This window comes from Miscanthus floridulus, chromosome 6 (genome assembly GCF_019320115.1).
Source record: "Miscanthus floridulus cultivar M001 chromosome 6, ASM1932011v1, whole genome shotgun sequence".
NCBI classification, from domain to species: Eukaryota; Viridiplantae; Streptophyta; class Magnoliopsida; order Poales; family Poaceae; genus Miscanthus; species Miscanthus floridulus.
In genome coordinates, this window is record NC_089585.1 from 125,396,665 (window position 1) to 125,415,826 (window position 19,162).

The following is a 19,162-nucleotide window of genomic DNA, read 5'->3' on the forward strand; positions in this document are numbered from 1 at the left end:
TTTGTGTTAACTTAGGTACACTGGAATTTATCCAGTTGGTTTGTAGTCTACTGGGAATTCATATTGCCGTGCTGAATTTGCATCTCTAATAAGTGGATGTTTAAGGTCGGCTTCGTAAATTATCGTTGTCACCTTTGAGTCTGTGACGTGTCAAGGGATGCAAGTTCCACGTGTTTTGGATTAGTTTTGGATCATCGATTCAAGATTTGCAAAAATAAACTAAATGGCAATACCATATGATTTTTTTGACAAAATACCATATAATTAATTTAAGGGGTGTAATGAACTAAGCTAGTTGGTTAAAAAAAACAATAGGGCTTGCCATGGCTTCATCTTGCTCCGTATAAAAAAACTGAGGGGGTAGGTATTTTTGCTGTTTCATTTACCTGGGCCTCTTCATCGATATCAACGTATAGGTTGGATTAGCCTTAGACAGCACCCAGCAGCTTGTGCTGTGGGCCTGTGGCTTCAGGCCTGTGGGTCACGTACTCGCATCGCATGTCAATGATGGCGCCGCTGCCACAGAGCTTGAAGTGTATGTACTCCGGGACGTCCCGCTTTATCTGAGAGGTCAAAGCGTTGGCCTGGCCGTGGCCGACTGGCCGGAACCCAACGGAAGCAACAGGCTGTACCGAATTGGTGGACTACGCCGATGACAAGGCTGACACGAGCATTCGCGCGGGATGGCCGGGCACGCACGGTTGAAGGGGTAATCCTCCAAGCACGATCCACCTAACCACCTTGACGCCAAAGCCAAACGCACGCGTCGCAAGGCAGGGCGGACCGCTGTGGCTACAGTCCCCCAGCCTAAAATCCTGATTCTAGCGTGCGTCCTCTTTCGAATGCCAGCGGAGCGCAAGCAGTCAAACGGGCATGGAAGCTGGCGAGCGGCACGCTGGCCGGCACCCGCACGCGCCACGCACGGATCGGAATTGTGCGTGACAAGCGGATGATGACTTTGAGGCAGGGCGGTGGTCGCGATGATAACGGCTGGGGGTGGCTGGCCTTGGTGGCGGCAGGGCAGCACGCTTGCCGCTCCCAACATCATCATGTGTGTATGGGCTGGACAAAAAGGTTAGTGAGGCTGCTCCAGGACGCAAGCAGCGTACTCACATCATGAGCGACACTGGAGTGCAGCAAAACCGGAGACCAATTCGGCCGAAGGTGTCGACACTAGTCAGTGGGGGCAAATTTATCATTGCTGATCTGTCTGTAAACAAAAGCTATAGCTGCTGCTTAACTAGTGCTCAACGTACTTCTACGCTATACATACTCCTTTACCAAAAACTACAGGTTGAACTTATCAGCTTGGCTTATCAGCTATGGCAAACGATACTTTTCAGAGCTTTTCAGCGAAGCGAACAGGGCCTAAGAAATCAACGGAAGACGTATGTCGTACTTAAAAACTTACAACATCCACTTATTAGAGATGGTGCAATCGATACCCCGCTGCATGAACAGATCTGCATCTGCAAGAGCCGTTCCTCTATTCAGATCCTGAAGTCCTGGAATTCCAGAAAGGAAAGGAGTACTTCCAGTCCCAACTGCAAAATCTGGTGTTGGCATGCTGATACACCTACCAGAAGCAAGCACCGAGAGAAGTGCAGAAGCCTGAAGATCAATTCCCTGCCTTGATGGGAACCCAGAACCATCACCGGAAATCGACGGAACTGATGTCGCGGCACCACAAGAAGCAGCAGTGTTGCTCAAAATGCTCGTGGCATGGCGAGCCGCTGCTCCCAGACTAAACCCTGAACCACAGGCAGTACCTGAGAACATCTTCTCATCCACTGGAAACGAGTCTATGGGCAACCGGAGTAGACCGGGAGTGCCGACGGGGATCTTCATGTAATCCTCGATCTCCTTGCGGTAATCGTCGCCTGGCGCGGGGAGCGCCAGCATCTCCTCACGAGGAGGGCTCGAGCTGCTTGATTTCTCTACATGGGAAGTGGCAGCGTCGTCCAGCGTCGAATCCTCCCTGTCCCTTTCATGGTAATCCTCTGGTGCCGGGAGCGCCAGCATCTCCTGAAGTGCTGGACTTGAACCGCTGAGCTTTTCACCATACGAGTCTTCGTCGTCATCGTTGGCCAGCAGGTCGTCGTACTCTCTGTGCTCATCTCCGGGCGCCGGGAGCGCCAGGGTCACCTGGCTGGGAGGAACTGGCTTGCTCAGCCTGGCGCTCAGGGATATCCTGGCGCGTTGAAGCGCCTGCAGGACACTCTCTATGTGTGAAATGCTGCATGACGGCGGTGGATACGACGACTGTGTGTCAAGCTGGCTGTCTGTGCAGTCATGGAACTGTGACGAGCTCCAGTCGGTGACCTTGCTGTTGAGGGTGTCACTCGATGGGCTCCCATCTGATGGTGCTCTGATAACGGCGTCGTGCTTAGGAGACCGAGCATTCGTACTGTAGCCTGAATCGCCGTCAGATATTTGGTCTCCGCGGTCTTGATCTTGCCTTGTGACTGTGCTGTCGTTGGAGCTTTCTGGTGCTGAAATGGAAGATGTTTGAGCACAACCATGATCGGGCTCTTCGTTTGCTTCACCTTCACGCCGCCGGGCACCGTTTTGGGGCGATTCTGAAAGGGAACCCTTCTGCAGACGTTCAGCAGTCGGGTTGTTGGTGCTGGCGAGGTTTTTCACATTAGATTTAGCCCCTGCATCTGTCTGATATGCCTTATTCTTTAGCTCCATGTCACCCTGAAATTTGTAAACACAGAAGCACGTGGGTAAAGTGATGTGCACGTTTTACAACGATGCACATATACAGTGTACTGTAGTGGCAACTAAGAGCAAAAGAACATAATTCAACAGTACTACAAAAATTAAATTTTCAGTTGCTTACCTTGTTTGCATTCCTGTTCTCGCTGTACTGCTTCTCCCACTCCCTCTGAGCTTTCTCCTCTTCCTCGTACTGCCCTATCAGCTCGGCCTGCCTCTCCAGCACCCTCTCCATCTCCCCATCCTCCTCGTACCTGATCACGTACTGGACGCCACCACCACCGGCCCCTGAACTCCGCTCATCGCCACCCACCTCGCCGTCCATGTCAGCCTGGCCGTCGTCCGTGAAATCCGACCCGTCTTGCCGACCTTTCTGACTCCCCCCGCCCCCGTCGTCATCTTCCGTTGCCACCGACCTGCTGACATTGCTGAACACAGAAACGCACGACCGCACCCTGTCAGCTAAGAAGACAGACCGAAGATGGACAAAGAGTGACATGTGCAATTCGACATTGGCCCCGGTTTATGGCAGCACCTCAGCTCCACCCGCCTCTTGTTCTTGCGGCACGACTGCCCCACTCGGTACTTGGGCGAGGAATCGGAGGAGGAGAGCAGGTAGAAGTAGCTCCGCCTGTGCCTCTGCTTGAGCTGCCTGGCCTTGCGCGGGCTCACGCTTCGGCCTTTCCACGAAAGGCCGCCGGGCTGGGCCGTCCCGGACAGCGCGTCCTCCGCCTCGCCCTTGGCTGCCGATGGCTCCTCCCCCTCCACCTCCCCGGTGGCGCCGGCCGTGGCGCCGCGCCTCTTGCCGCTGTCCTCCTCGCCGCTGTCCTGGCCAGAGTCGTCGGAGTCGTCGGCCACGTCCGAGAGGTGGCCGCCAAAGCCCTGGGACTCCAGGACGGCGAGCACCTCGGCGGCCGCCCGCTCCGCCTGCCTCCTCTGCGCCGTCACCGCCCGGACCTGCTCCTCCAGCTCCGCGACCTGAAAGCGACGCACACAACACAATCAATGCCGTCGACGTCAGAGGCAGTCCGCGCACGAGCGACGGGCGTGTCGACACGTACCCTCTTGACGAGCTCGTCCGCGCGCTCCTTGGCGGCGCGGGACACGGACCGCTCGGAGAGCAGCCGCGCGCGGAGGAAGTCGATGGTCATGGCCGTGGAGTCCGCCATCTGCCCCGCGCGCGGCCGGCGGCCGCTAGCCCGCTACCTCACTGTTGCCGCGCGCACGAAGGGCCAGGCCACACGCCCACACTACACAAGTGAATCAACTCAGCTAGTCCCCAGGGGACGCGGGGCTCACTCACATCACATGCCGGCGCGGCGCGGGCGCCTCGACCTCTTGCGCTTGTGCGGCGTAGGCCCCCCGGTCTGTCCATTTGCATTAAAAAAAAAAGAGGAACCGCTCGGTTTCCTGGGAGGAGCACGCGACGCAACAGGCTACCGACGCGCGGTAGGTACACTCGCCCCGGGTTGACACATGCACGCCGGTCGCACGCACGAGGACCATCAGCAACCGACCGACTGAGACGCCCTCCCGCAACGGTACGTCGCGCTGCGCCGTCGGTTTCCAAGCGCGACGCCTCACCTACTCGACGCGGGTCCAGTAGGCGGCCGGAGGCCGGTGGCAGCAATGGCACAGACAGTATCACGTGTTGGCATCTTACGGGCTGTACGCCTGTACCCCAGGAGTTGTTGTTTAGGTACGTGCTGAATCTGTCCAGACGCCATCGCGAGATCCTCCCGTTCTCCACCGTGGGCTGTTTGGACGGACGGGCACGCGTGGTACAGCTCGTCGTGTTTGCGCAACGCGACGCGAGGCCAGCCGAAGCCAACGCCAACGCCCCCGGCTATTGGGATGGAACGGCAACGGCAGGGGAATGATCTGCGAGTCGGACGGCACACGAGCGGCTGGCGGGCCATCCAACTCCGTTTGGAATCTTTTGTTTGACTGCCTCTGCCTGCCAGTGAGTGCCTCGCTTACTTCCAGTTCTGGTCCAGAGATTACCGCTAGTAGACTAGAGATTACCGCGTCAGTACTTCGTTAAATATCGCGGCTTCCAAAAGACTTCGATAGATATTTTCAAAAAAAAAAAGACATCGATGGTTTATTCAAATGAAGGTCAGCTCGTCGAACATAGAACCGGGGGTGGGTTCATAAATATTGATGATAAAAAAAAGGCAATTAACAGACTTATAAAGAATGCAAAAGCGCTACTAATTTAACGCAAGGATTTGTGGCACGAGAAATCATCATAGTACATAACAGTTGGAAACATCCAAACGTCAGGAACCTAAGTCTTCCCCACTAGTTACCACAATACATTCATGCTAATCACCGCAGCCGATCCATGCTCACGAGACATCTCATGTGGTTAGGTTGCGATGATGAGTCGTAAGACCAAAAGCATGATGACAAGATTAGTCACCGCTGGCACAACCCCTGCAGCCGCAGTGGACACATTCTATCACCTGCTCCTCCCTCAGATGCTTGGGGACCCGGCAGACACAAGTCGTTGCAAAGTTGTGGTCACGTGTCTGTATGCACCGAAGGCAGCAAAGGCGCTCGTAACCTGGCTGCGAGAGGGCGAAATGTAGTAGTACGAAATCAGGAAGACAGATTAAGCACAGATGAAAATATATTTCACAGCAAGCAATGCACAGGCACAAACTTGAGGAACATAACCGAATCAAAGCAAAACATTGAAACAGAACAAAGAAACATCAAGGGACTACCCCCAACCTTTTTTTTAACATAGAATCTTCAGGTGAAAAAATGGATCTGTTGTAATTTCTTGTAGCTACCAAGTTAATTAACAATAAAATATTTGCCTCAATCACATATAATTAACAAGGTTGAGATGCAACCTAAAAATTTTGAAGTGACTTTTCATGATCTTCAAAAGGTGCAATTTTGACCACTATTTTTCTATGAGTATCTATAATATCTAACAAATGTATGAGATAATACAGGTGCTTCTCATACAAATTTATACAAGATTTTGATGTTCCCAACTAATTTTTGAAAGCTGGTGGTGTTTCGAATGTTTTACTGGATTCTCAACGCTGGACTCGCAGGAGACGCTGCACTGGGATGTCTGTGACTCATTGCATGAGTGAAAACGTTGCTTCTAATGTTCTGGATGTCTGTGATGAGTGCGAATTTGGCTGTTAGGCCTTTATGTTTGTGGCGGGCGTGCCGTTACGCTTGAACCTAAATGTTTGAATGCTTTATGATCAATGAAATGGGGGAAACCTTTTTGTCTAGAAAAGTTTTACTGGATTTTTGTCAAAGCAAAGTATTTGGGACCAGAGGGATTATTTATCTTCAGTTGAACATTTCAGGATACCACTATCCAAATTAAGGGGAACCAAAAGAACATATTGGATGCCTGATAAATTCATTTTCAGTCAACTAAATATACCAGATCCAGCTACTGGTAACATTAGAAATCTCCTATTCAGAAAATAAACAAAAAACAGTGGACTGGACTGCAGCATGCATGACAGTAATGGTTCCAGGTTTCAGTTAGTGGCTCATTCTGGTGCACAGAAAAGCTATACTATGCATCAGTAGCTACTGCAATCTACCATGTAAGCTATATAAATCTCACAAATTTAGAAAACCTAAGTGCAATAGTAAGATATCTATAATGCAATTTGCACGTACAATGTCTACAGAATACTTCCACTAAACAAATCTACCAACTTATAGCAGAATATATGGAAGATTAACATGCCTCCCTCCCTCCCACCCTCACACCCAAAAGAACAGGATGTTGTGGAGAAAAAAAATCAAACAAACTGAGCAGTAGACCATGCACAACAAATATGGAACCAAGGATACTTACCTTTTTCCACTTTGCAATCAGGTTACGGTCTGCATAACCCTGGTCCAGGCAAAACTCATAAAGCTCCTGTGATATCTCCTTCCTTCTGTAGTAAAGATCATATATGTAGCGGCTCCTTTGATGAGAAATACGGAAAATAGGCCAGAGAGCTTCACACTTTCTCTTCCCATCATGTGGATCATTTTCAGCTGCACGAGGACATAGCATTAGTAACAACCCTGTGCTAGCAAATAACAACTGACATCAGTAGTGAGTGCCTCAAATGAATAACCATCTGTGCATACCTTCTCTCATTTTCGCATCCAACTCACGGATTGTTGGTTCAATAAGCTCCCATCCTTCAGGATACTTGACACGGCTTGTTTTTATCTTAGGCATGCTTCCTCAATGAATGTCCTGGGAACATGTAAATGGAGTAAGAAAAAGGACGAACATAATACTTATGTAAACATAATACTCAATAAATCATAAAAGTCAAATGCTATTGCACTGATTAAAGTCAAATGCTATAGCATATGCTATTGCTACCCAATACCTCTCAAGTATATGAAACTGAGGGGCTTTACATAAGGAAACAGTACTATATGCTACATAAGACAAGGAAACATCCATAATGACACCGCACTAGGGGGCGATGCACCGCCATGGCTTAATGCCAACTACACATGCTCAGCCCTAATTCACAAACAACAATCACAACCTGAAGGTCGAGGCTCCAAATCGTAAGACTCGCTAACGTCACAATCTAGGATAGTACCAAAACCCTAAGGGCGTACTCGATGCGGGGCTGGGGTTTCAACCACGAAAATTTATGGAATGGAAACCAAACAAATAGCGGATGTGCTGCATCCATCCCAGCAAAAGAAAGATTTCGCAGAACAGAAACGCAATCTTATCTTAGAGACATGCATCGAATCGGGGTAGGGTTTCTTACGAACGGAAGGGGAACTCAGTCCAAGTCCGGGCAGATCTCCAATCCACACCAGACCACAATATGAGAGGAGGTGGGTGAAGACGAAGAGGGAGAGGCAGGGCACGCGCCGAGCTCTTTTTTTTAATAAAAAAAATCTCGCTAAGGTTTCGCTTTTGCGGAACGGAAGCGGAAGAAGGCGGGGTCTGACTGTCTGTGATCGGCCTAGATGACGGTCAGGGTCTCAGGGAGGCTTCGTTTGGCAGTGAGGGATCAGTACTCACGTGGTAGACAACTCACGTGGGGATTGGGTGATCCCCTGCCCTCCACCCGATCCCCACCCACACCTGGTGCTCTAATCCCTTGAATCCCGTTAGTCATTTTTGGATGCAAATCATTGCTCGTCAACACGCTTCCCCGCTACGGACACGCTTCACCGATGCCGTCGCCGCCGCGGTGTACCCAAACCCTAACAAGGGAAACCGGGTGAGGAGAAGGGGATGGAGGTGGGGATGAGGCCGAGGAGGAGACGGAGGCCACGTACCTGTATCAAGCGCGAGCGGTGGTGGCTCCCTCGCCGGCAGACCTGGTGGCGGAGTCGCTGCGGGAGCGAGACGACTCGCGCGAGTCGCGAGAGCAAGCGACGCGAATTCCCGGCCTCGGGTGAGGATATTTCTTTCTCCCTTGGATCGGCTTGGGTGGAGCGGGTTTTTCTCCAACCCGACGTCACCCAGATGCAATTTTTGTGCATCCACGTGGGTGGACCCCCGGCGTGGGTTGGCTTCCATGGGAGGCCGGGTTCCACTGTAATCCCCGCCGATCCAAGGCTATCCAAACGAAGCCGGAAAGGGGAAGGGGAAGAAGGGGAAGAAGGGGAAAAGGTGGTGTCTGTGTTCCAATGAAGTTTGGGCCGACCGTGGTGCAAAGAAGCTGCTGGACTGGACTTGCTTTGTGGCCTTTCTAGTCTAGTCGTAAAAATTTGGGACTCCGCTTTGGCGAACGACGACGTCTTCGAATCGTTATGGTTGTGGGGCGTGACCTCCTCTTGCGCGACTTGCCAAACAAATCCATCGGAATCAGGATCCCGCCGATTTTAATGGAAGCTAAGCTTCCTAGCGTAACAGCTGATCCCTTCCAAACCGGTCAGCGCAGTAACCAAACATCCGGACGCGTATACCGTCGCCACGCGCGCGCCGCTGGGTTCGCCGCCGCGCGGTCGACGCCGCAGACGCAGAAGGCACCCCGGGAGCGCAGGGGGGCGCCGCAGACGCAGAAGGCTCGATGTGGTTGGAGGAGGTGAGGGGGAGGGAGCGCGGGGAGCTGCGCGCCCGGCGGTTCGAGGCCAGCGCCCGGGCGCGCCGCGCGGCCTCGCTCGCGCTCTCCAACCGCAAGGAGTTCGCCACCCCGCACCACGGCGCCGTCAACTCGCTCCAGGTCCCTCTTCTTCTTCCTCTTCTCCCCCTTGCCGCTATTAGATTCTTAACTACTGCAACCACGGCCTCAAACAAAACTGATTTATCTGCTAATCTCATCGAGAAGCACATCAATTTACATTTACCATCGAATCACGGGGTCCTTGTTATGCAATGTGTGAGTCGCGTTTGCTGGTGTTTATAATCTGACCATATGGTCAGGTTGATTTGACAGAGGGGAGGTACCTGCTCTCCGGGGCATCGGATGGGTCGGCCGCTGTGTTCGATGTGTGGAACGCGACGGAATACGAAGCCGGGTTCATAGCGAAGCACAGGAACATACTGCTTGTGGACAAGCAACACCAGAATGGCCACAGGTTCGCCGTCTCGGCGGCCGTTTGGTATCCTGTGGATACTGGGTTGTTTGTCACAGCATCCTTTGACCAGTATGTCAAAGTTTGGGATACCAATTCGACTCAAGTATGTGCCTGCATTCTCAGTTACCCATCTTTCTCTGTTTCCTTCCCCTGTTTCGTGATCCTGGATGTTCTGATTTTTGTGTGCACTATTTTGTTTTCTCAGGTCGTCATGGAATTTAAGATGCCTGGAAAAGTGTACACTGCAGCCATGTCTCCAGTCGCAACAACGCACATGCTCATCGCTACTGGGACCGCAGATGTTCAGGTCCGTCTGTGTGACATTGCTTCTGGAGCCTTTACCCACACGTTGTCAGGTCATCGTGGTTAGTTTCTTTGTGCTAATGCAGTGATGAAAATATGCTTGTTTTTCTTGTATGGTACCTTCTTATCTCCGCCCATCATCTTAGATGGCATCATGTCTTTGGAGTGGTCTGCCTCAAGTGAGTGGATTTTGATGAGTGGTGGCTGTGATGGGGCAATACGTTTTTGGGACATTAGACGAGCTGGATGCTTTCGGGTTCTGGATCAATCACGGTCTCAACTTGGAAAGAGGCCTCCTCTTGTTAAAAGTGCTGTAGAGAATGTATGTTCACTCTCTCTGTTATTACCATTTGTTTTTGTATTTGTAATTATTTCTCGAGAGTATTTGGTCAGAGAAAGGTACTCCCTCCATTCCAAATTATAAGTCTTTCTAGCTTTTCTAGATACATAACTTTTACTATGCATCTAGACATAATCTGTATCTAGGTGAATAGCAAAAACTATGTACCTAGAAAAGCCAGAACAACTTATAATTTGGAACAAAGGGAGTACTAAAGAGCTGCTTACCATCATATGGCGACAATTCTAGAGCTATTAACCTTCAAGTAGTTTACAAAACTCTCTGTTATATTGGGTTCGATAGCATTGAAGTTTCAGCATATGTAGATAGCCTTACAGTGCTCTAATATTGCTATATTCTTTACTGCACCTGAGATAAATTGAATATTTGATACTCCCTCCTTCCCAAAAAGAATGTAACTCTCACTTTTCGAGTTGTCAAACAGTTTTAAGTTTGAACAAATCTGTACAAAAATTACTGACATTTTTGGTACCTAATAAGTATGATTAGAATAAACATGGAATATATTTTCATAGTATTACCTATTTGAAGTCATAAATGTAAATACTATTTTCTATAAACATAGTCAAACTTAAGGAAGTTTGGCTCAATACAAACCTAGAACTGCATCCTTTTTGGACCGAGGTAGTAAATCATATACATTTTTTACTAAAGCAGGATCACACAGATTCCTTAGGACCTTCACCTTCCACAAGGAGTTCAGCTCAGAAAAGGGCAGGCATTTCTAAGAAGAGCTCACAGGCTTTGCGCAAAATTCAAAACCTAACACATGGACAGATGCAACAGAGATTGCATCCCGGTTTGTCATCCAGTCAAAACCGTGCTACAGCTCATTATGGTGCTGTTACTGGATTACGAACTACTACAGATGGGATGTACCTTCTTAGCTCAGGTAAGTGAATTTAAGTTATACTATTTTGAACACATTGCTGCTTGTTGCATGCCAGATATTGACATAGTGTCCTATAAGCATTACTATGCGATAATATTTTCAGTAGTAAAGCTGTTACTAAGACAGGTATTATCCCTTCTCTGTAGGATCTGATTCTCGTTTAAGACTCTGGGATATCGATTCAGGCTGCAATACTCTGGTCAATTTTGAAGCTATGCGATTGCAGACAGGCAAGCCATTACAATTAGCTGTCACTGAGGATCCTTCACTTGTATTTGTTCCATGTATGGCAAGCATCAAGGTGCGTTCCCAATTTCCTGTTTTCTAGTTTGCCAGTTTGCTGAAGCATTCTTGAGGTTCACATTTCACCGTTGTTATATATGTTTAGGCATATAATTTATGGTCTGGTACAACATTTCGAACATTCCGAGGGCACTATGAACTTGTGAATTGCTGCTACTATAGTGAACAGGACCAAGTAGGTTTGCGTGTTTACTGTCAATGTGTTGAGAGTTTCAATAGGACTCCATTTCTAAGTGTTCAGGAATGCAGGAACTTTATACTGGCGGCAACGACAGGCAAATTCTTGTGTGGTCTCCATCAACTCCAGCTTTTACTGAGATGGTATATCATCTATCCGTTATTTCCCTGCAAGCCCTTTTTGTTTGGTTGCCTGGCTAACTCTATTGTCTAACAGTTGTGAGCAAGAATATGGCATAGGTTTTAGACAAATTCCTTGAATCTTGACACTAGTAAAACTCTTACAGGAAGATGATGACAAGACCCTTTCAGGAGCTGACGAGGATAACTGGAGCGACTAAGAAACATGTTCCTTCTTCCCTGGAACCGGGAGGACTACTTGTATATACTGACATTGATGTTAGTGATAACAAATAACATGTCGAGGTTGTTAGCTCTTGTTAGCAGCCCCTATATGCTGTATTGACTTGGTATATTTTCGAAAATATTGTACATTACCATGTGAAATTTTGACAGATCATTGAATAATTTGTAGATTTACCTCATGAGGATAGAGGGATGTTGGGGCCTCACTAAAATGTTATTGGGGCTATTGCGTTCTTGCCCCTATTTTGAACCTCAATTGTGATTTTACCCCTATTTTCTTCCACTTTGTGTTTTTACCCCTGCTTTTCCAAAACGAAGGCTCCGTTTACCCCTACTCCGTGAACAGCAGGTAACGGTGTTAAAAAAGTTAACAGATGACAACTTTGCCTTTCCGAATATTGCGTTTTTGCCCCTATTTCAAACCACAATTGTGATTTTACCCCCACTTTCTTCCACTTTGTGTTTTTACCCCTACTTTTCCAAAACGAAGGTTCCATTTACCCCAATTCTTAACTCAGTTATCTACATCCGGATCAAAGCAACTAAAAATTAACAAAAGGCCTGTGAAAATACAAACTTACCCCTTATCTCTCGGTCGTCCCTCTCAACGCTAGCAGGCAGCGGGCGGCTGGGTGCGGCGGCGGAAGGGCAGCGTCGGGCCGTCAGGCGGGCGCGGCGAGCGGGCGCGTGCGGCCAGGCGGAGGAAGCGGCGTGGGCGCACGCGGCTTAGCCTGACATGGGCGCGCAGCCAGGCACGCGGCTCTACTTGGCGCGGGCGCGCGCAGCCAGGCACGTGGCTCTGCTTGGCGTAGGCGCACGTGGCTTGGCCGACGTCACGGGCGCACGTCTCGTGAAAGCAGCCGACCATGGGTGCGACCAAGTAGCATGGTCGACTGCTTCCACGAGACGCGCGCCCGCGCCAAGCAGAGCCGCGTGCCTAGCTGCGTGTGCCCGCGCCAAGCAGAGCCGCGTGCCTAGCTGCGCGCCCATGTTAGGCTAAGCCGCGCGTGCCCGCACCGCTTCCTCCACCTGGCCGCACGCGCCCGCTCGACGGCCCGACGCTGCCCTTTCGCCGCCACCGCCGCCGCACTCAGCCGCCCGTTACCTGCTAGCGTTGAGATGGACGACCCTGAGAGAGACGACCGAGAGATAAGGGGTGTAACACCCCGGTGTTATGCCTGCATTTAGGCACTGCAAATCACGCATATCATGCATCATCAAGCATCCAAATCATACATGCATAATCTTGCATATAACAACTGACACATTACTTCGAAACCTACGAAACATGTTTGTGAAACGTAAATGGTACATACACTTATTATAGTTGTTTTGCCCTGATTTTGCTTGCTAGTTTAGTAGAAACTGTTTGGTTATGATTGTAAATCAGCTAGAATTGTTTAGCACAATTTTTGGAGCAAGGTTTGTATTTGAATTATTGCCAAATTTTGCTTTAAAAATAATTCCCCAAAATTAGGGTTTTGAGTTAAAATTTGACTTTGATTTTGTAATTCAAAATCTATAAGAAATTGGACTTTGGTCATGTAATCAAAGTTGTAGAGGATAAAAATTTGAGCAACTTTCATTTTTGGTCCAAAGTTTGAAACTGCTTTAATTTAGTCCAAAAATTCGTTTGAATGAAAAAGGGATTCAAATTAATTTGAAAAAAATCTGGTTTTACCTTCGTGGGCCTTGCGCCTCGCTTCTGGCCCGCCAGCCGAAGCCAGCCCAGCCCCGCACCGCGCTGGCCTGCTTCCGCGCTCCGCCTTGGCCCAGCAGCCGCCTCGCCAGCCCAGGCCCACGCCGCGCCCCCGCTCGCCCGCACTCGCGCGCCTGCGCCCTGACGCCGGCAGAAGCCGACCGCCGCGTGGCGCCACCCGTCGCCGAGCTCCTGACCGCGCGGCCACGCGCCACGGGCTTCCTGACGCTGCTGGCCGAGTCTTGAGCACCCCGCGCGCCCACCGCATTCCAGCGCTCCGCATTTCTCTCTCGCGCTGCCTCTCTGCCTCTCACCGCGCGCCCGTCATAGCCACCGCGCACCGCGCCTCGCCGGAGCAAGCTCGCCCGGCCGTCCTAGCTTGCCATTGAGCCCTCCATCTCGCCCGCATCTCTGACTCATCTTCGCGCACCTCGTGCTCGCCTCGGTAAGCAGCGAGAAGCTCCCTCTCCCTGGGAATCTCTCGCCGGAGTTGTGGCTGAGCTCACCGGAGCGCTCCGCTCCGTGGACCTCGCCCTCCGTCTTTCTTCCAGCTATCTTTTCGCGCGCACGACCACCGCACGAGCTCAGTGAAGCTCCCGCTCCACTTTTCGCGCCCCTTCCTAGCCGGAGTTGGCCGGCGTACCTCGCGCAGCGCCGCCGCGACCGCCATTGCCGCCGTGCTCCATGGCTGGGGTGCTTAGGGGTCAGTAGAGAGCAAGGGTAGAGTACCAATCGACGCGGTTCTTCACGTAGAGCACGCCGGTGCCGTCGGGTTCACCGGAGAGCTCGCCGTCGGCGAATTTCACGGCTGCCGCGCCGTCGTCTCCCTCCTTCCCCTGTTTCCTCTCGCTGACGCGCAGGTCCCGCATGTCAGTCGCCGAGCCGAGGAGAGCCAGGCTGGGCTGTGCCGTTCTGGGCCATGTGTGTGTGCGCACAGTAGTGGGCCAGTTCGTTTCCAGCGGGCCGGCCCAGTAGAGTTTTAAAGAATTGTTTTCCATTTATTCTTTATTATTTGAAAACAGAAATGGGTTGCAAAATGTTTGGATACTCAAACTTGCTCCAAATTTGTTGAAACAAATTTTGCTAGGTTCCTTATCAACAGATCTACTTGGGAAAATTATTGCATGTCATTTTTGAGATATTTTTCTGTAGGATTTTATTTAATCATGGATATTGCTGATAACTTGAAAAATATGTAGAAAAATCTATAGACTTCAGAAAAATATGGTTTCAAGGTTGTTAATCTTATTATGTAATGTACTTCCTAGAAAAAATATATTTCATGCATGTGCTGTGGAAAAATTTTGAGGTGTAGTTCAAGTACCTTTACTGGCTGAATTTTGTTATTTTTGCTAGAGAGCAAAATTTGTATAAAACATGCATGTGGTAATTTTTGTACAGTTATTATTGACTGTTTAGAACTTAGGAAAAATACTAAATCTATTGGTTGACACTTTTCATAGTACAAAGTAATTTCATGATCATTTTTATGCTATAACTTGTCATTTTTGTGTAGGATAGTTTACTTATCCAAATGCCATGAAATTTTTATGGTAGTCTTTCGAGGGTAGTAGTATGCTACTGCAATTTTCTCAGATTTTTATGAGCATCAGAAATATAGGTTGCTATTCAAACCTATTATTAATTAGGGTTTAAGCAAGTGTTGCTTTAAGTGTGATTAAGAAAGTAGTAAAGCTTTGGTGTATCTTTGAAGCATTTCATAAGATAGGTTAACTTAACATATTAGTAGTAGAAGAGAATGCAGTAGATGACATGTGCTTGTAGTATAGTTCTTAGATGATGTTGACTACCTTGCATTTCAACATATCCCTTGCATGCATCTCCTTCGATGCACCGTTGCATAATCACTTACGCGCATTGCATCATACAGGATCGCAAACCGAGAACCCGGTCGTCATCCCCGAGGAGCCCGAGGAGCAGCTCGAGGTGCAGCAGCAGGAAGTGCCAGAAGTCAACGAGGAGGACGTTGAGGAACTTCCGGAGTGCCCCGATCATCGTCCGAGCTCCTTCGAGAGAGGCAAGCCCCGGAGCATTTTTCTCCCGGTTTGCAATTAATTAATTAAATGCTTTACTTTAATTGATGCATTACGTTCAGGAGTTGTTTGCAACCGTTGCTGCATTATACCTTGTTTACCTTTGTTATACTATATCCTTGTTACCCTGGTATCCGCAGTCGAGTCAATGCTTAGCTGGCTTAGACCGGTAGAAGTCGGGTGATTTCCTGTCACCTGCGAGCTATAGGTGGTTACCTGGATCTGCTTGGATGACTATGAAGTCATAGTATAACTAAGTGTTAAATGAAGTTGAGACCGGACGGAGACTTGCAGAGTTTTGGACTGTAGTGTTTCCGTCTGTGTCGATTAAGGACCGACCGTTGTTGGGCCTCGAGTCATGTTGAACGCATGCCTTACATTTAGCTGGCCGGATAAAGTACCTTCCGACCGCGAAGCTGGGAGATTTTTCGGGCCGAGTAGATTGCCCGCAACGCACTGTACCGGAGCAGGTGTGGTAGGACACGGGGGCGGGATGATAAGACCAAAGTGCAGTCGGTCGGCCCCCGGGTACATGTGGTTCCTGGCAAACTCGAGATTCCTGGAAAGTTGACTCGGTGATCAATATCTCACTTTAGCGGGTGAGTGAGGTTTGTGTAAGGAATAAATCACCAGCTGGTTAGGAATCGATTCGAATCGCCATCGCTCCTGGATAGTGAGCACTTGACTTGAGTTACTTCATCGTAGTAAATGCTATGGAACACTTGGACAGTTATAGTGAATATGACAGTATGGAGGTTGTTTAATGATCATTGGTTATCATTATCTGCTTAATCACATGTTTACTCTAGCATAGGTGCAAACCTAGTTGACAGGTTAATAATAATTAACTTGGCAATAATGCTTTTAGACAGGTTCTTGAATTGCTAAAAATGCTTCTTTTTGCAAATGAGTCAGCTACCCTACTATAAAGCCCTTCATAATCCTTGGTGTCATTATTTTCGGTTATGTCGGGTAAGTCTGGCTGAGTACATTCTCGTACTCAGGGTTTTATTCCCACTTGTTGCAGATGGGCAGATGTATTATGGCTACTGTATCAACTGCCTGTATCCTGCGATGGGTGATGCTTAGGACCATGGGCATGGTCATTCCTTACGTCTCATCTAATGCTTTTGTTGGAGATGATCATCCGCTGGCACTATATTTCAACTCTGTGTGTGTGTGTGTGATTTGAACAAAAGACTTCCGCTACTTTTTATTCGAACTGGTTTGTAATAATTATGTTGAAACTCTGATGTATCTGTTATGTGAACTTTTACGTAATATGTGATGGTGACCGCTAAACTTATTACGATCATGGCTGGGACACGAGTTGGTTTGAAATCTTTCGTGATTTCACGGACTACCGGGTTATACGGGCTTAAGTTTGCTCAATCGTCTGCTCTGGTGGATGATTTTCTTACTTAATTTCGTATAATTGGTCGGTTCTGTCACAGCTGGTATCAGAGCATGGTTTAGCGTGTTACTGTTCACAAGTGTATTTAAAACAAAAAGGCATTGGAAAACGTGATTTTAAAACTATAAAGTGTGCCAGTGATCATATCCTTTATGCCCAGTTAAGGACTTTAGGTGGCTTAATTAAGTACTGACTGGGGTTCTTGCATCATATTTCTCTTTCGTCGCTCATACGGCGTGCTATTGTATGAGTACCACTTGTTTGAGTGGTAATGAATGGATCAATTGCCTCTACGCCTCGGTAAGTGTGAGTTGTGAGAGCATGATCGGATACACCGCCGATCTAGGGTGAATGCTTATATGATACTGGAGTAATTACATGTTCTACGCATGTTTTACCAAGGTATCTCATGTGAGGGTCTTCCGTCTGTGGAGGCGATGCCATCATTAGGATGATGATTCGGGTAGTTACTACCGTTGTACACGTATCTGGGGATTCGTGTAGAGCGTGTAGGTAAAAGTTTACTGTTTTTATGCATTCATTGGGAATTAGGCTGAAATGAATCTTCTGCAGGTACATAACAACGCTATCGTGTAGAACGTATTAGCTACGTAATTGAGAGATCGTTGTGATGCCACCGAATTCGTCGTTAGAAATTATTATTTCATAAGTTTGTGAGAACGTACGATACGTACATACATCATGTTACTTGTGCATCTCATTCATCTCATGCATACCTCCCCTTATAAATTGATTATCTCATTTTGATAAAAGTTGTATCACCTAAAATATGTTTTCCCCGAGGTAATAAGAGAACTTTTGCTACAGATGGCCCGCACGAAGCAGACCGCCCGTAAGTCCACCGGAGGAAGAGCACCTCGACGTCCGTTGGCCCTGAGGGAGCACCACACCACGGACACCTTCTTGAGCGAGTTTGGCATGCCGACTTTGCTTTGGAGAGTGCTCCATGATGTGGGGTACCCAGAGGGTCAGGAGCCGGTGTACTCTTGGAATGAGAGCCAGTTAGCAGATGATGGACTTGCAGTGGTGGAGATCACGGTTCCTGCTCTCGGTGATGCTCCAGATTGGGATGGTTGGCATTTGGAGTTTGAGGGTCGCACTCCAGCTGAGGGTGCAGAGGGAGCAGCCTTCCGTGTCATCAGGGACATTATGAGCAGATTTCCCAGTGAGCTTGCAGCAGCTTTAGCTGGTACTTTTCCTAGGGATGATCCCCGTGATGCCATTTGGGTTCAGCCTGAAGGAAGCGCATTGGTCAGAGGTCCAGCTGAGGGACAGGCTAGCGACAACCAGGCAATGAGTGCTATGTTCGCCGCCATCAGAGCGTATGAGGGTCTTGAGAGTACCTACTGGACTTTGACTGGCTTGCGTAGTGAGGATAAGCTCAAAGGGAAGAAGCAGAAGAAGAGACAGGCTCGAGCTATAGCTAGCTTGCAGGAGCAGTTGGCTGATATGAATCTACAGCGAGATCAGGCGGTTGAAAGAGGTGATAGAGCTATGCAGCGAGTGCATACATTGACTCAAGCCAACAACAATGCAGACCGCATGATTGGACAGTTGGTTCAGGAAAGGAATGAAGCCTGGAACGCAAGAAACCTTCTGTTGCAGAGAGTCGATGAGCTAGAGGAATACAACGGCTACTTGCACGAGGAGTTTCACGCGCTCTACAATGGGGTTGGCCCATATGCTCCACCGAACGCCGCTGGCATGGACATCGACGACGACAACCAGGATGAGCCTGTAGTTTCACCTGGAGGCGATGGTGACGTCTCCGATCCCGACGATGGCCCCGAGGAGTAGGCTAGTAGCTTTGCGCTAGTATCTAGGTCTTGTCGCGATGACCTTTCTTTTGTTGGCATGTAATCTATCGTATGTTGCTTCGAACGTATGAGAATTGGCATGTGTTTGGAACTTGATTTTCGAATGCGATATCTGAACGCATAAAAAGTCCAGTGTATGTATACTGGCAATGTGATTGTATGGACGCGATGTTTGCCGTTTAAGTAACTCGATTAAGTGCTGTTGTTTTAATTGGAATTGCGATTGTTGTGCCTCTGTTTTTATTGTATGAATTTATTCTCTCCAGTAAATTCAGTATGGCATAATTTTTCCCTCACTCGCAATTATTACAGCTTCACTCAATCATACTTGTTGCTGAAATATGCAGATGACAAACACTCGCCGAACCACGTATGAGGCCGCTGAGCCCGGTGCCAACGGTGCAGGGACCGGTGGTGGTGGTGGTGGTGGAAACCACAGCAACAACAATGAACCTCCCCATGAACCGCATTTGCCACCTCCGCCCCCG

General features: G+C 48.9%; 3 protein-coding genes across 8 annotated transcripts; 1 reads left to right on the forward strand and 2 right to left on the reverse strand.

Annotated features, from left to right (window-relative positions):
- Positions 1–1,181: 1,181 nt before the first annotated feature.
- Positions 1,182–4,083, reverse strand: LOC136456879 (uncharacterized). 2 transcript variants are annotated; one of them, XM_066456867.1, is made up of 4 exons: positions 3,783–4,083; positions 3,272–3,699; positions 2,846–3,149; positions 1,182–2,700 (listed from the first exon to the last, which is right to left on the reverse strand). In XM_066456867.1, the coding sequence occupies exons 1-4, from the start codon at positions 3,888–3,890 to the stop codon at positions 1,408–1,410; spliced, it is 2,133 nt and encodes a 710-aa protein (XP_066312964.1). In that variant the 5' UTR covers positions 3,891–4,083; the 3' UTR covers positions 1,182–1,407. The 2 variants fall into 2 exon arrangements, with proteins under 2 accessions (XP_066312964.1, XP_066312963.1); XM_066456866.1 differs by having other exon boundaries at positions 3,257–3,699.
- A 762-nt stretch (positions 4,084–4,845) lies between these two features.
- Positions 4,846–8,178, reverse strand: LOC136456880 (protein BUD31 homolog 1). Of its 3 annotated transcripts, XM_066456869.1 has the most exons (5): positions 8,023–8,169; positions 7,763–7,947; positions 6,853–6,964; positions 6,569–6,756; positions 4,846–5,294 (listed from the first exon to the last, which is right to left on the reverse strand). In XM_066456869.1, exons 3-5 carry the CDS (start codon positions 6,944–6,946, stop codon positions 5,139–5,141), a joined length of 438 nt encoding a protein of 145 aa, XP_066312966.1. In that variant the 5' UTR covers positions 6,947–6,964; positions 7,763–7,947; positions 8,023–8,169; the 3' UTR covers positions 4,846–5,138. The 3 variants fall into 3 exon arrangements, with proteins under 3 accessions (XP_066312966.1, XP_066312965.1, XP_066312967.1); XM_066456868.1 differs by lacking the exon at positions 7,763–7,947 and having other exon boundaries at positions 8,023–8,178; XM_066456870.1 differs by lacking the exons at positions 7,763–7,947; positions 8,023–8,169 and adding an exon at positions 7,503–7,715.
- Positions 8,179–8,434: 256 nt separating this feature from the next.
- Positions 8,435–11,864, forward strand: LOC136459474 (WD repeat-containing protein ATCSA-1-like). Of its 3 annotated transcripts, none has more exons than XM_066459320.1 (9): positions 8,437–8,912; positions 9,113–9,370; positions 9,473–9,632; positions 9,717–9,892; positions 10,586–10,823; positions 10,970–11,124; positions 11,212–11,301; positions 11,376–11,447; positions 11,591–11,864. In XM_066459320.1, the coding sequence occupies exons 1-9, from the start codon at positions 8,760–8,762 to the stop codon at positions 11,642–11,644; spliced, it is 1,356 nt and encodes a 451-aa protein (XP_066315417.1). In that variant the 5' UTR covers positions 8,437–8,759; the 3' UTR covers positions 11,645–11,864. The 3 variants fall into 3 exon arrangements, with proteins under 3 accessions (XP_066315419.1, XP_066315417.1, XP_066315418.1); XM_066459321.1 differs by having other exon boundaries at positions 8,439–8,912; positions 10,589–10,823; XM_066459322.1 differs by lacking the exon at positions 11,212–11,301 and having other exon boundaries at positions 8,435–8,912.
- Positions 11,865–19,162: the final 7,298 nt, after the last annotated feature.

Excerpts from the sequence above, each read along its gene's own strand:
- LOC136456879 (XM_066456866.1), bottom strand. The coding sequence starts at position 3,890 with ATGGCGGACTCCACGGCCATGACCATCGACTTCCTCCGCGCGCGGCTG. Across the intron at positions 3,700-3,782 it reads CGGACGAGCTCGTCAAGAGG|GTCGCGGAGCTGGAGGAGCA; the intron begins GTACGTGTCGAC and ends CGTCGCTTTCAG. Across the intron at positions 2,701-2,845 it reads AGAACAGGAATGCAAACAAG|GGTGACATGGAGCTAAAGAA; the intron begins GTAAGCAACTGA and ends TACAAATTTCAG.
- LOC136456880 (XM_066456868.1), bottom strand. The coding sequence starts at position 6,946 with ATGCCTAAGATAAAAACAAGCCGTGTCAAGTATCCTGAAGGATGGGAG. Across the intron at positions 6,757-6,852 it reads GGATGCGAAAATGAGAGAAG|CTGAAAATGATCCACATGAT; the intron begins GTATGCACAGAT and ends GTCCTCGTGCAG. Across the intron at positions 5,295-6,568 it reads TGATTGCAAAGTGGAAAAAG|CCAGGTTACGAGCGCCTTTG; the intron begins GTAAGTATCCTT and ends GCCCTCTCGCAG.
- LOC136459474 (XM_066459320.1), top strand. The coding sequence starts at position 8,760 with ATGTGGTTGGAGGAGGTGAGGGGGAGGGAGCGCGGGGAGCTGCGCGCC. Across the intron at positions 8,913-9,112 it reads GCGCCGTCAACTCGCTCCAG|GTTGATTTGACAGAGGGGAG; the intron begins GTCCCTCTTCTT and ends CCATATGGTCAG. Across the intron at positions 11,448-11,590 it reads CTCCAGCTTTTACTGAGATG|GAAGATGATGACAAGACCCT; the intron begins GTATATCATCTA and ends AAACTCTTACAG.